At 39.2% G+C, this 12,248-nt stretch overlaps 1 protein-coding gene across 1 annotated transcript; it reads left to right on the forward strand.

Annotated features, from left to right (window-relative positions):
* The first annotated feature begins 362 nt into the window (after window positions 1–362).
* AP-2sigma (adaptor protein complex 2, sigma subunit) lies at window positions 363–10,855 on the forward strand. Its single transcript, XM_045744189.2, has 4 exons — window positions 363–439; window positions 3,776–3,925; window positions 7,205–7,378; window positions 10,277–10,855. The coding sequence occupies exons 1-4, from the start codon at window positions 365–367 to the stop codon at window positions 10,376–10,378; spliced, it is 501 nt and encodes a 166-aa protein (XP_045600145.1). The 5' UTR covers window positions 363–364; the 3' UTR covers window positions 10,379–10,855.
* The last annotated feature ends 1,393 nt before the right edge of the window (window positions 10,856–12,248 follow it).

Genomic DNA, 12,248 nt, shown 5'->3' on the forward strand with positions numbered 1-12,248 from the left:
AAAAATACTCTTTAGTACGTGTATACTGTAAGGTGGCCGGGCCAGCATTCACGACTGACTAAACACGATTCCTTCGCATCACACCCTATAATAAAATACTTACATATGAGCCGCGTTTTAGTGTTAATTGCTGCACCTGAGTATTTGCCATCTTATTAGTTTATGATGCGGAAAGAATCAGTTTATGTTACAACTTTAACCAATAATGAACGTCATCTCTTTCATGAATATTAAACAATTTTAGCTGTTTAACCACCTTTAATAATTACATAGTGTGTGAATCTAGTGCAATATTCACGAGGCTTCGAAAATATATCAATGTAGGTTAAGTAGGAAGGGGGTGTGGGATGGGATGTGGGAAGGGATGGGAGGGAAGGGGGAGGGGCAGAGCAGGGCGTCAGCGGCCACCACTGTCGTCTCCTGCACCACCTCCACCATGGTCAGTCCCTCCACCACTACTCCACCCACTGGCCCCGTCTAGTGTAGGAGGTAGTGTAGTGGGAGCAGTGTAGGAGGTAGTGTAGAGGGAGCAGTGTAGGAGGTAGTGTAGTGGGAGCAATGTAGGAGGTAGTGTAGTGGGAGCAGTGTAGGAGGTAGTGTAGTGGGAGCAGTGTAGGAGGTAGTGTAGTGGGAGCAATGTAGGAGGTAGTGTAGTGGGAGCAGTGTAGGAGGTAGTGTAGAGGGAGCAGTGTAGGAGGTAGTGTAGTGGGAGCAATGTAGGAGGTAGTGTAGTGGGAGCAGTGTAGGAGGTAGTGTAGTGGGAGCAGTGTAGTGGGAGCAATGTAGGAGGTAGTGTAGTGGGAGCAGTGTAGGAGGTAGTGTAGTGGGAGCAGTGTAGCAGGTAGTGTAGTGGGAGCAGTGTAGGAGGTAGTGTAGTGGGAGCAGTGTAGGAGGTAGTGTAGTGGGAGCAATGTAGGAGGTAGTGTAGTGGGAGCAGTGTAGGAGGTAGTGTAGTGGGAGCAGTGTAGGAGGTAGTGTAGTGGGAGCAATGTAGGAGGTAGTGTAGTGGGAGCAGTGTAGGAGGTAGTGTAGTGGGAGCAATGTAGGAGGTAGTGTAGTGGGAGCAGTGTAGGAGGTAGTGTAGTGGGAGCAGTGTAGGAGGTAGTGTAGTGGGAGCAATGTAGGAGGTAGTGTAGTGGGAGCAGTGTAGGAGGTAGTGTAGTGGGAGCAGTGTAGCAGGTAGTGTAGTGGGAGCAGTGTAGGAGGTAGTGTAGTGGGAGCAGTGTAGGAGGTAGTGTAGTGGGAGCAGTGTAGGAGGTAGTGTAGTGGGAGCAGTGTAGCAGGTAGTGTAGTGGGAGCAGTGTAGGAGGTAGTGTAGTGGGAGCAATGTAGGAGGTAGTGTAGTGGGAGCAGTGTAGGAGGTAGTGTAGTGGGAGCAGTGTAGGAGGTAGTGTAGTGGGAGCAGTGTAGGAGGTAGTGTAGTGGGAGCAGTGTAGGAGGTAGTGTAGTGGGAGCAATGTAGGAGGTAGTGTAGTGGGAGCAGTGTAGGAGGTAGTGTAGTGGGAGCAATGTAGGAGGTAGTGTAGTGGGAGCAGTGTAGGAGGTAGTGTAGTGGGAGCAGTGTAGGAGGTAGTGTAGTGGGAGCAATGTAGGAGGTAGTGTAGTGGGAGCAGTGTAGCAGGTAGTGTAGTGGGAGCAGTGTAGGAGGTAGTGTAGTGGGAGCAGTGTAGGAGGTAGTGTAGTGGGAGCAGTGTAGGAGGTAGTGTAGTGGGAGCAGTGTAGCAGGTAGTGTAGTGGGAGCAGTGTAGCAGGTAGTGTAGTGGGAGCAGTGTAGGAGGTAGTGTAGTGGGAGCAGGTAGTGGGAGCAGTGTAGCAGGTAGTGTAGTGGGAGCAGGTAGTGGTAGCAGGTAGTGTAGTGGGAGAAGAGTGCAGCGGTACGCACCTAATTGTGCTCGTGGAGGTTGAGTTTGGTGTAGTGGGAGCAGTGTACATTAGTGTAGTGGAAGCAGTGTGGTGGTGGTGTAATGGGAACAATGCATGGTAATGGGAGAACAATGTATGGGAGTAGAGCACTGTATGGTAGTGTAGTGCAATTAGAGTATGGTAGTGTACACTGAAAACATATTTCTAGTTAACGAGGGACCTGCCAGGGGCCTGTGATACTGCCAACAGGAAGTTTTAGAGGAACCTCGATCCTAGTCTATATCTCCATAAGACTAGGATTCAGTACTGAAGCAAGATCTACGTACTAGACAGTCTTACAGTACTAGGCTATTAGTCTTGTCTAGTAGCTTTTACTAGCTAATGCATGAGCATAGATAATGAGCAAACCTAATATCTGTGAGCGAATTAAATTTAGTTAACATGCTTGCTAAATAACTAAAAATTTAGTTACTGCTTGCAGCAGTAATACAAAAACAAATACAATACAAATATTTGTTCAGGTAAAGTACATACATACAAGGCGAGATACAAAAGTTGATGGATTTATAGATAGAGCTAGTACATACAATGCCTAAAGCCACTATTAAGCAAAGTGTTTCGGGCAGGAAAAACACTAAGACTAAAACTTAATACTAATTGAGATTAAAGTATAAATTGTGTTGAGAAAAAATAAGAAAAAAAATGAAAAAAAGGTGGGGGGGAAACATGGCAGAAAAAACAAAAATACAATTTGGTTTATTTATAATTAATAATGGCAAGTTGTGCTGTGCTTGTAAGAGGCAGAAAGGAGGGGTACCTGTTCAGGACTGAAATGTTAGTGGTCGAACCCTTGTTATAATCTGACCAGATTGTCAATTGGGTCAACCCACGTGTTGCGTTTGCACAATGGTCGCCCAAGTTAAAATCTGCGAATGCTCCAAGAATATTGTTGAAAACATCTTGATAATTTATTAAACCAAAAATCTTTGCCAGAAGAACGATCAGATTTCATTATGGTTCGGAACATTAGTACCCTCAACAGACACAGTGAATAAAACCTGAAGTGGAGTCGCAACAAGACAATTTACAAAATATAGGAGGAGTTATAAAGCATCCCCACTCTGAATAAATGTACCACCCCAACCTTGATACACATGCAGAAGAGGGTTAAAGGGGGGGTATACCACAAAACAACTATAGTAAATGCCTTTATGCACCCTTTGGCATAATGGAAACTTGTCCAAGAGGCAGGTCCTTGGAATACGATCCCCACCGTGAAGAATTGTTTTTACAACCAAGTACTCATTTTACTGTCGAGTTCAACAGAGGCTACATTTAAGGATTTGCGCCCAGTAAATCCTCCCTAGCCAGGATACGAACCCATGACAAAGTGCTTGCGGAACGCCAGGCGAGTGTCTTACCACTGCACCACGGAGACGGCAAAAAGAGACTGGGTGCTAAGAAGCAAACTAAAGGAATTGAGAAATGCAGACCAATACAAAAATGCAAAGCTAAAGATCAGGAGAAGACAGGTGATCCGGATAGTAGGAAGAGTGGAAACTAATGGAGGGGGGGGGGTTGATTATATCCGTTGTTTAGATGCATCTATTACTTGGAGGTGTGGATTATTTTGGGTATTGTGCAATAATCACCGTAGGGTTACTATGGTGTTTATATGGAGTTTGTGTTCAAATGATGTGAAAGGCTGCTGATATTGTGGCAGACTGAGCTGGTCTTAGTGGGCTAGTCTAGAGGGACTGATGTGTTGTCCCGCTCATTCCCATAACTTGTGTTGCTCCACCCCTCCTGTTTTGTGATTTTTTTTTTGTTTGCAAATGGACTACAGTAATTCATATAGAATATATCTTGGGTGAAATTGTAATCTAATTGAGCATGAATCTTTTATTTTTAGATTCGCTTCATATTAATTCAAAACCGTGCTGGCAAAACTCGCCTGGCTAAATGGTACATGAACTTTGATGATGATGAGAAACAGAAGTTAATTGAAGAAGTGCATGCAGTAGTGACAGTAAGAGATGCCAAGCACACAAACTTTGTAGAGGTAAGTCACAAACTTGTACAGTATGTCAAAGATTATGCTGTGGGATCCTTAAAACTTAAATACTGTACAGTATAGGCATTCCCTGCTAGCGCAGGGGATGCATTTCTGAAAACAAGTACTAATATAATCAGTGCTATTAAAGATTATTACAGTACAGTATAACATAGTCTCTAGGGAGTAATTTATTACTCATGACCTACATATTAAGGGTTCAAAGTTACTGTAATAATGCAGATGATTTTATGAATACAGTACTTTATTCAGTACAATACATGTATGTACAGTGGAACCTTTGTTTACGATTGTAATCGGTTCCCAGAGACACGTCGTCAACCAAAATGAATTTTCCCATAAGAAATAATGTAAATTTAATTAATCCACTTGGACGGTCGGGGGATTGAACGCCGACCTGCATGACGCGAGACCGTCGTTCTACTGTCCAGCTCAAGTGGTTGGGGAGGGGAGGAGGAGAGATTGTTAGTGTTTGGAAGGGTAGTCCCCTTCTTATTATAACAGCAGTGACGACATTTCTGGGGTACTCTCTTTTTGCAGGCATACCACTAAGACCTGGTTGTGGCTCACTGCTTGCAGCTCAATGCTTGCTTGTCTTATTAAGAATTTGTCTAAAGACATTTGTATTTCTCTGTTTTAACACTTCTGTAGTGAGACATCACATTCATTCACTAAGAATGATCTCTTATTTTTACTTTCTCAACTATTTTCTTAGGTTGAACTTTAGCACTGACTTTCTTGAGACCCATGTCGTGATATATAATAACTTTTTTGTTAAAAAAACAAAAAAAGCATGCAAACAATGAAATTCTTCACAAAGAATTCAAGCGCGGTCGTCACTACGAGCGGTAAATGTGTAAACAAAATTGAGTGCCTCACCCTTCGCCCCAGCACCATGCGCTCGGTTGACCCCATATGTTTACGAACAGATGTTATCTTCCAAGTAAACCATTGTGTACCAATTCAAATTTTACGATGAATTTGATGATGTCTACCCAAAAATTCGTACTCTAGGGCAGTCGTCAACCGAGGTTCCACAGTACTTTGCAAAAACAAAATATGTAGTGTATATTTGTATACAGTGCTCAAATATTAATTTAAGCCAAGTTATTAATATTACCATTGTTAATACCTGTATAATAATGTATTTGAATTCGTGTTAGCTAAGTTATAATGCACACCAATTTTATGAATTAAATTTTCTTGAATTTATATATAAACACTACACAGTATTTGTTAATCTATAAGTGTTATGTTCATAGCAAATGGCACCATCCATTTGAATGCTGCTACATTTCATATGCTAGCTGTGTGTAAACAGAAAGAATGTGCAGGAGGCCCGCCACACTTGGTACACTGCTCGTTATGGATCAGTACAGGTATCATTAAAGTTAATAACCATGCAATGGCTTTATGTCCACCCTACAACCAAGACCATCCAAAGCAACACAAAAACCACAAGTGCTTATACAGATTTTTGGGGAGGGTACCTATGATGGCTCTTCCTCTAGAGGGTTTTGGTAGTTGCTTCCCATGGCCTTCCTCCTATCGCCATAACCAGTGGTGGGAAATGGCTTGGTGAGGTTACGTATTGACCATACCCATTTAACTCGTTGGCACTTAATGGAGCACCACCCTGCTCCTTATTGTCCAAACTGTATTGTCCGTCTTATGTTCGTGCATATCCTAGTTGAATGTCCTGACTTCCAGGATGTGTGCATGTCTTGCTTCCCGACTGTCTCTCGCAGTCACCTGTCCCTCGATGTAATTTTTGGTGAATTGGATACCTTTGATGTTGTTCACCTTATACGCTTTTGTTCTCGTATTAGCATCCTTAGTGATGTTTAGTGCCTTTTGAATATCCTGCACATTTGACGGTGCTACATAGCCTCCCCGGCTTGGGGCCTTCTTTTGATAATTACTTTCTTAACTGAAGGAGTAGGTTGTGGAAGCAAACTCTCGTCATACTTTTAAAACTAGATATGATAGGGAAATTGGACAGGAGTCATTGCTATAAACAACTGATGGCTAGAAAGGCAGGATCCAAGAGTCAATGCTCGATCCTGCAGGCACAAGTACACACACGGCGCCTCGCGGCTGAGTGGACAGCGCTCGGTGGTTGTAGTCCTAAGGACCCGGGTTCGATTCCCGGCTGAGGTGAAAACAAATGGGGAGAATTTCTTTCATCCGGATGCTTCTGTTCACCTAGTAGTAAATGGGTATCTGGAAGATTAGACAGAAGTGTTTGTGCATGTGTTAGAGAGAAATATATGTAGTAGATACTGTATAATAAAGGGAAAAATAGTGGTTAGAAAGGCGGGGTCCAATCGCTAATAGCTTGATTCTGCAGACACAAATAGTAAATACTGTAGTAAATACATACGCACAAATTTTTTTGCTGTATCTTACTTTTGTATGTAAATGAATAGTGTACCTGGATCATATCTGGGGAGGGTTTCGGGAGTTCTTCTATTCCCTGAGCCCGGCCTGAGGCCAAGCTCGACAATAAGAATAATTTGTTAAAAAACAAAAGTTTCATATTGATTAATAAGAATGTTACTCAGCTTTTCCTTTCTCCAAGTAGTGCTTGAAGTAATTTCTTTTTTTCAGTAGTGCTTTCAAGTGATTGTGAATTTAATTTTTAGAGGTCTGGGGGTCAGATTCACGAAACGGTTACGCAAGTTTTTACGAATGTGTACATCTTTTCTCAATCTTTGACTGCTTTGGTTACATTTATTAAACAGTTTGGGGCATTTTCATGCTTATAATCAACTGTCGTTATTGTTATATACAGCCTCCTGGTGCTTCTGGGGCATTTTCATGCTTATAATCAACTGTCGTTATTGTTATATACAGCCTCCTGGTGCTTCAGAGCTCTTTAACTGTTTAATAATTGTAAACAGAGCCGCTAAAGATTGAGTAAAGGTGTATAGGTTCGTAAGCACTTGCATAACTGCTTCGTGAATCTGACCCCTGGACTGGTTTGAGTCTTTCTGCAGCCCCTTCCAACCACCAGTATGACACAGCAGGTATCTTTGGAAAGATCCCTGCTATGCCAGTGCAGAATGTTGGCTTGCCTGATAATTGGTGATTCTTTGCAGTGAGAACAAAAAATGACTGCATTTGGGAGCAGCAAGCAACAGTATGCAATGCCTAAAACAGAACTTTACATTCATTCAAAGCCTTATCTTTTATGATGCAAGTGATAAAAATATTGTCTCTTACTTTCCATAAACTTCTGCCAATAAATATTTATTTTTCAAACAGTTTCGAAACTTCAAGATAGTATACCGACGTTATGCTGGCTTGTATTTTTGCATCTGTGTAGACATTGCTGACAACAATCTTGCATATCTTGAAGCCATACACAACTTTGTTGAGGTACTCAATGAGTACTTCCACAATGTCTGCGAACTTGACTTGGTATTCAACTTCTATAAGGTGGGTGTCATAATTTTGTGATATTCAAATGTTAGTTTTTTGATTTATTACTGTTCTAATGAGCTGCTATGTTTGACCTATGTTACAATGGAACACTCCCAGTTTTATGCTGGGATGCATACCCAAATACTATACAGTACAGTATTGTACTTTGTGCTATTGAATGTATTAAAAGGTCATATGGTAAAAATATTGGGTGATCCAGGGCAAACATTTTTATTAACAAGATAATACAAGCAATATGTACAGTACTGTAAAATATAGTTTGAATGACCTTTGATTTTTTTCTATGTATAATTGTGTGAATTATTGTGAGAAATCTGTTTGCTATTCCTTTATTACCATTGTATCTTCAGGCCTCCTCTGACTTGAATTTCTATAGTTCCTTGGGTCTGTTCTTCAAAAACCTCTTCACTCAGTCCCTTCATTCTTTAAGAATCAAAATTTTTACATAAAGTAAGATCCCCATAATCCTTAGAATTCTGTTCAGTTAGGAAAAATGAAATATACCAAACTATAACAAGAAAGCTTAGACTGGGCTTGGGAAGTATAACAACTCAGAAACCACTCTAGATATACTGCCACTTGCTCCACATGGAATTTTCAAGTGTTCACTGCAGGGACTTAATAAGTGCAAGTTCAAATCACTTTAGTTCAAAATGACCAATGGTTAAATTCATAAAATTCAAAGTCCTTCTATCTCTTCACGTGTGAACACTAGTGACTCAAGAGAGGGGTTTTCAGCAATTACCAATTAGCCTGCTTTACCACCACCTCCAGCTATCACCAGGCAGCAGCAGCACCACAACAAATCTTTGGCTACCCTGACCAAAGCCACCTTCCATACTGTACTCAGGATTGTTGCCCACCAAGTAGTCTACAGGCTGAGACCACATATAAAAATTGTTCTTGTTAACCTCCCATAACTTTGTTTACAGTGTGTAGTGGGCTGTTTTTTATACACTATATAAATATATATATATATATACTGTATAATGTATATATTTATTTTGGTGTATTTTGGTAGCAGTGTTTCCTGTAGGCATATATAATTGAATGTGACCTTAAGGGCGAGTGACATAAATGATTCAAGTGTCTTTTCTCTATTTGAAGACAATGTAAGGAAAATGGAGAAGACTCATGCTAGAATTATTTACCTCACTCTTTTGGTCACACTCAATAATACTGCATATATATATATATATGTGTGTGTGTGTGTGTGTGCATATAATATATATATACAGTATGTGTATAAATATATATGTATACAGCACAACCTCTGACTTTTTTTCCTGAATTAAGATGCCTCCAAATAGCTGAATGATTGTGCTAACATACCAAATCATCCAAATCCAGAAGAGGATCTAAATTATGAAAACAATAAGAAAAATGTAGACTGACTCAGCATGGTAATTTCTAGAGGATTATAATCTTTGTTTAGGTATTTTTATACATTTTTAGGCTTTTATTAGCAAGCATAATGGAAAGAATAGTTTAACTGAAACTACAGTACTTATTTGCTCCCTTTTGGCAATAGTCCAGCTTCCCCAGGAGTTGGCAGACCCTGGATGGGGTTGATGCAACTTTCATCATCTTCGATACAGCAGGAATTTTTTTGAACCACCCCTGGACCATTAAAAGATAAAAAGCACAGGAAGGTTCTTAATACATTCCTGAAAGACCTCGGAAAGAACACACGAATGCTGCAATCATGTCATATAATAACCTGTAGCACTTAAATCGTGTATTTTGTTTCTAAGACTCCTGCTATTTGTGTAGTACACCTTAAGGGTGTTATTTTGAGGCCCATTTTTGCCCCTGTTCATTTTGCCTTGACTGTTTCCCTGCCAACAAGTGGTTTTATTGCCTTGTTTTTCCATATCCATTCCCATACCTCTTATCATATAAAAGTTTTAAACCAGACCTCCAACCACAGATTCCAATAAATTTACAAGGCAATAGATAAATGAACCCCATCCTGGGCATACATATCATACTTTCCTTAGAATTGTTTCCAATTATCAATGAATATTGCATTTGATTGGCAAAATTTGTCCGAGTTGGGAATTGACTCCAATTGCCCTAACCTGCCATTTTTTCAATTAACTCTTCTTGAAAGAAACCACAAGAAACAAGAAAGTAATTCAATGGCTGGTTTAAACATTGTATTACTGCTTCTTTCTTAACTCTTCCTACTTCAGTTTCTCCAGCACTAATACAAAGAACAGATTTGTTCTCATTACCAGCCATAATATCACTCGTATTATTAACAATATTCACAGTTCTCAATCCCAGATAGCATACCCTTAACCAGTTTTCCTTATCTAGCTCAAAAAGTCCTGTTCAGATGCCTCGCCTAGGAATCTCCTACAACCAACATTTGCTTTATTTCCTTATGTTGCCCCACTTGGAGACTGGGCTGTCACCTCCCTGCAAGACTCATCTTCCAACAATGTGTAGACATTTGAAATACTAGCAGTAGGAATGAAAGATTTCTTCACTGTAAACATCAGGCTTTTATTTTTGTATTTTCCACTCTCCTACATCCTTCAGGATCAGGCTAATGTTATCCATCTCTGGTGCTACTTGCTGGCAAAGGAAAATGATCTTTCTTAACAGAGCAACCTCTGCCCTCAAAAGAACTACACATCTCCATCAATTTGCAATACACATCACTTCTCTTCTAGTACAAGTACACTTCTCTTCAACAAGTACACTCACGATGGCTGCCTGTTAAACTGTATTTGAATGATTAGACTAAAATTCGTTCCATGTTTTATGCTAATTGTGACTGAATTTTCTATTTCTCATCTACATAATGAAAGATGGCAAAACTGATATGAATATTGGTGGTAGATGCAATGGTTACAGTTACTGTATTTTCATTTTCTCCTACAGGCTTACAGTGTAGTAGACGAGATGTTTCTGGCTGGTGAAATCCGTGAAACAAGTCAGACCAAAGTGCTTAAGCAGCTGTTGATGCTAAACTCTCTTGAATAGCTCATACTTAGGATTATGGAGATATTGTACACCGTAAAATATATAACTATGGGACCGAGACGTTGACTGCATTACAGTTGTTGCGCCTTCTGGAGGAGCTACTAGCACACAATAGACATCTGGTGAATGGGTGGTCATGAAGTTCAGCTGTGTTATCTGATGTAGTAGTTCAAATGAAGTTATACAAACCTTCAATAAAGTCAACAGTATATTAAGTGTGTTCATTTTGCAGTATGTTTGGACCTGATATAATGGTTTGAAGATTGTGAATAGCCTGTATGAGATAGATTGTGAATAGCCTGTATGAGATTGTGTATTGTATGTATGTATGTACATGATTATTAATTTACAACTTTTCATTTAACTCGTGAGTTACATCATGCATATTATATTTAGATCTTTATGTAATTTAGAAAATTTTGTTTATATGTATATTTTCTATTTAGTAAAGAAGTACAGTATGTATTAAAAACGAAACACTAAGCCTTTGATTTCTTGTTCTCCTTAATCCAATAATATAAAACATTACACTTCTTTCTCACTAATGTAGTAATCCAAGAAAACATTACAGAAAACTTAAGAATTACTATTTTATTTGAATCCATCCTGTGAAATGGCAATTTAGAATACAATACAGCAACATATAAATGCGTTTAAGTAAATTTATAATTTTTCCCAAAATAAACCTGACCCTTTCTTATGTGTGTAGCAAGGACATCTCTATATTGTATTAAAGTGTGATGAACATATTAGTAAATGTTGCCTTTGCTGAATATAAAGAAATAGTTAACAGTAGAGGATTGTTGTAATGTATGTCATGGAGCTTGTTAAAGAATTTGGCAAGCAGTTGATGCACTTACTTTAGTGACAATATAAACCACTCATCAATCTTGTAGTGAAGCAATTGACACATTTGCAAGACCAGGAAATGCCAGTGTAACAAAAGGTCAGTTTGTCTGATGCTGCAGTGTCACTGACCTACTGTTCATCGTTTCTTTTGCAGTATACTACTATAGTAATTTAGTTTTAAATATTATTTTCAAATTATTCCTAAAAATTCAGGTAATATGATGTAATTACCTTTTTAAATGATAAACTTTTTAACGTTTTTGTCAAGTTATGTACTAATCATAAATTTGAACATTGCATGTATCCAAATGAATAAATAAAAATAATTATATGCACACAGTATGGTACATGTATACAAAGCAACTTATCAGAATTAAGGGCCCAAAACATTTTTTTTTATTTGTAAATATTTATATTTAATGCCATAAGACAGCCTAGATTTTAACTAAGTTTTGACCTTTATTTGGAAGAAATTGGATAACTGAGCAGGGCTGGAGTTGGGTATGGTGGGGCTGCAAGCTATGGGAAGCTGTAGTGCCATGCATGGCAGTTGTTAACAGGAAAATATTATGCAATAACTGAACTTGGTAAGGATGCCACCATAACAAATAATTTGGAAATACTATAAGAAACATAATCTCTTGCATTTCCTTGCATTGGTTCTGAGGAACCAGTGCAAGGAAATGCATTGAAAATGGCTATTTCTACCCCACTCTACTTCAAGTGCCTCAAGGGGCGCACAAATACAGTGAGTACAAATCCACAAATCACAATACAAGAATCCCATTTAACATTACAGGTTAATATAGTAAGCACAGGAAACAGGGCGGCCCTTGTGGATTTGTTCATTTGATGCATCACTCAATTGTGATTTCTGTGTGTAGTGTAGTGTAGTGCAGTGTAAGCACAGCATATAAGTGTTACACTCATTGGGGCAAAATTTTTGTAGCTCCTAAGTATTCTGTCTATCATGCCCTTATCACACAACCAAACAATTTGATGTGGTACACTACTTATTTCT

The sequence above is a fragment of the Procambarus clarkii genome, chromosome 22, assembly GCF_040958095.1.
Source record: "Procambarus clarkii isolate CNS0578487 chromosome 22, FALCON_Pclarkii_2.0, whole genome shotgun sequence".
NCBI classification, from domain to species: Eukaryota; Metazoa; Arthropoda; class Malacostraca; order Decapoda; family Cambaridae; genus Procambarus; species Procambarus clarkii.

Bases quoted from the DNA above. Each gene is read 5' to 3' on its own strand.
- AP-2sigma (XM_045744189.2), top strand. From the start codon at position 365: ATGGGAGGGAAGGGGGAGGGGCAGAGCAGGGCGTCAGCGGCCACCACT. The intron at 440-3,775 runs GTCAGTCCCTCC...TTTTATTTTTAG, and splicing joins CCTGCACCACCTCCACCATG to ATTCGCTTCATATTAATTCA. The intron at 3,926-7,204 runs GTAAGTCACAAA...TTTTTCAAACAG, and splicing joins AGCACACAAACTTTGTAGAG to TTTCGAAACTTCAAGATAGT.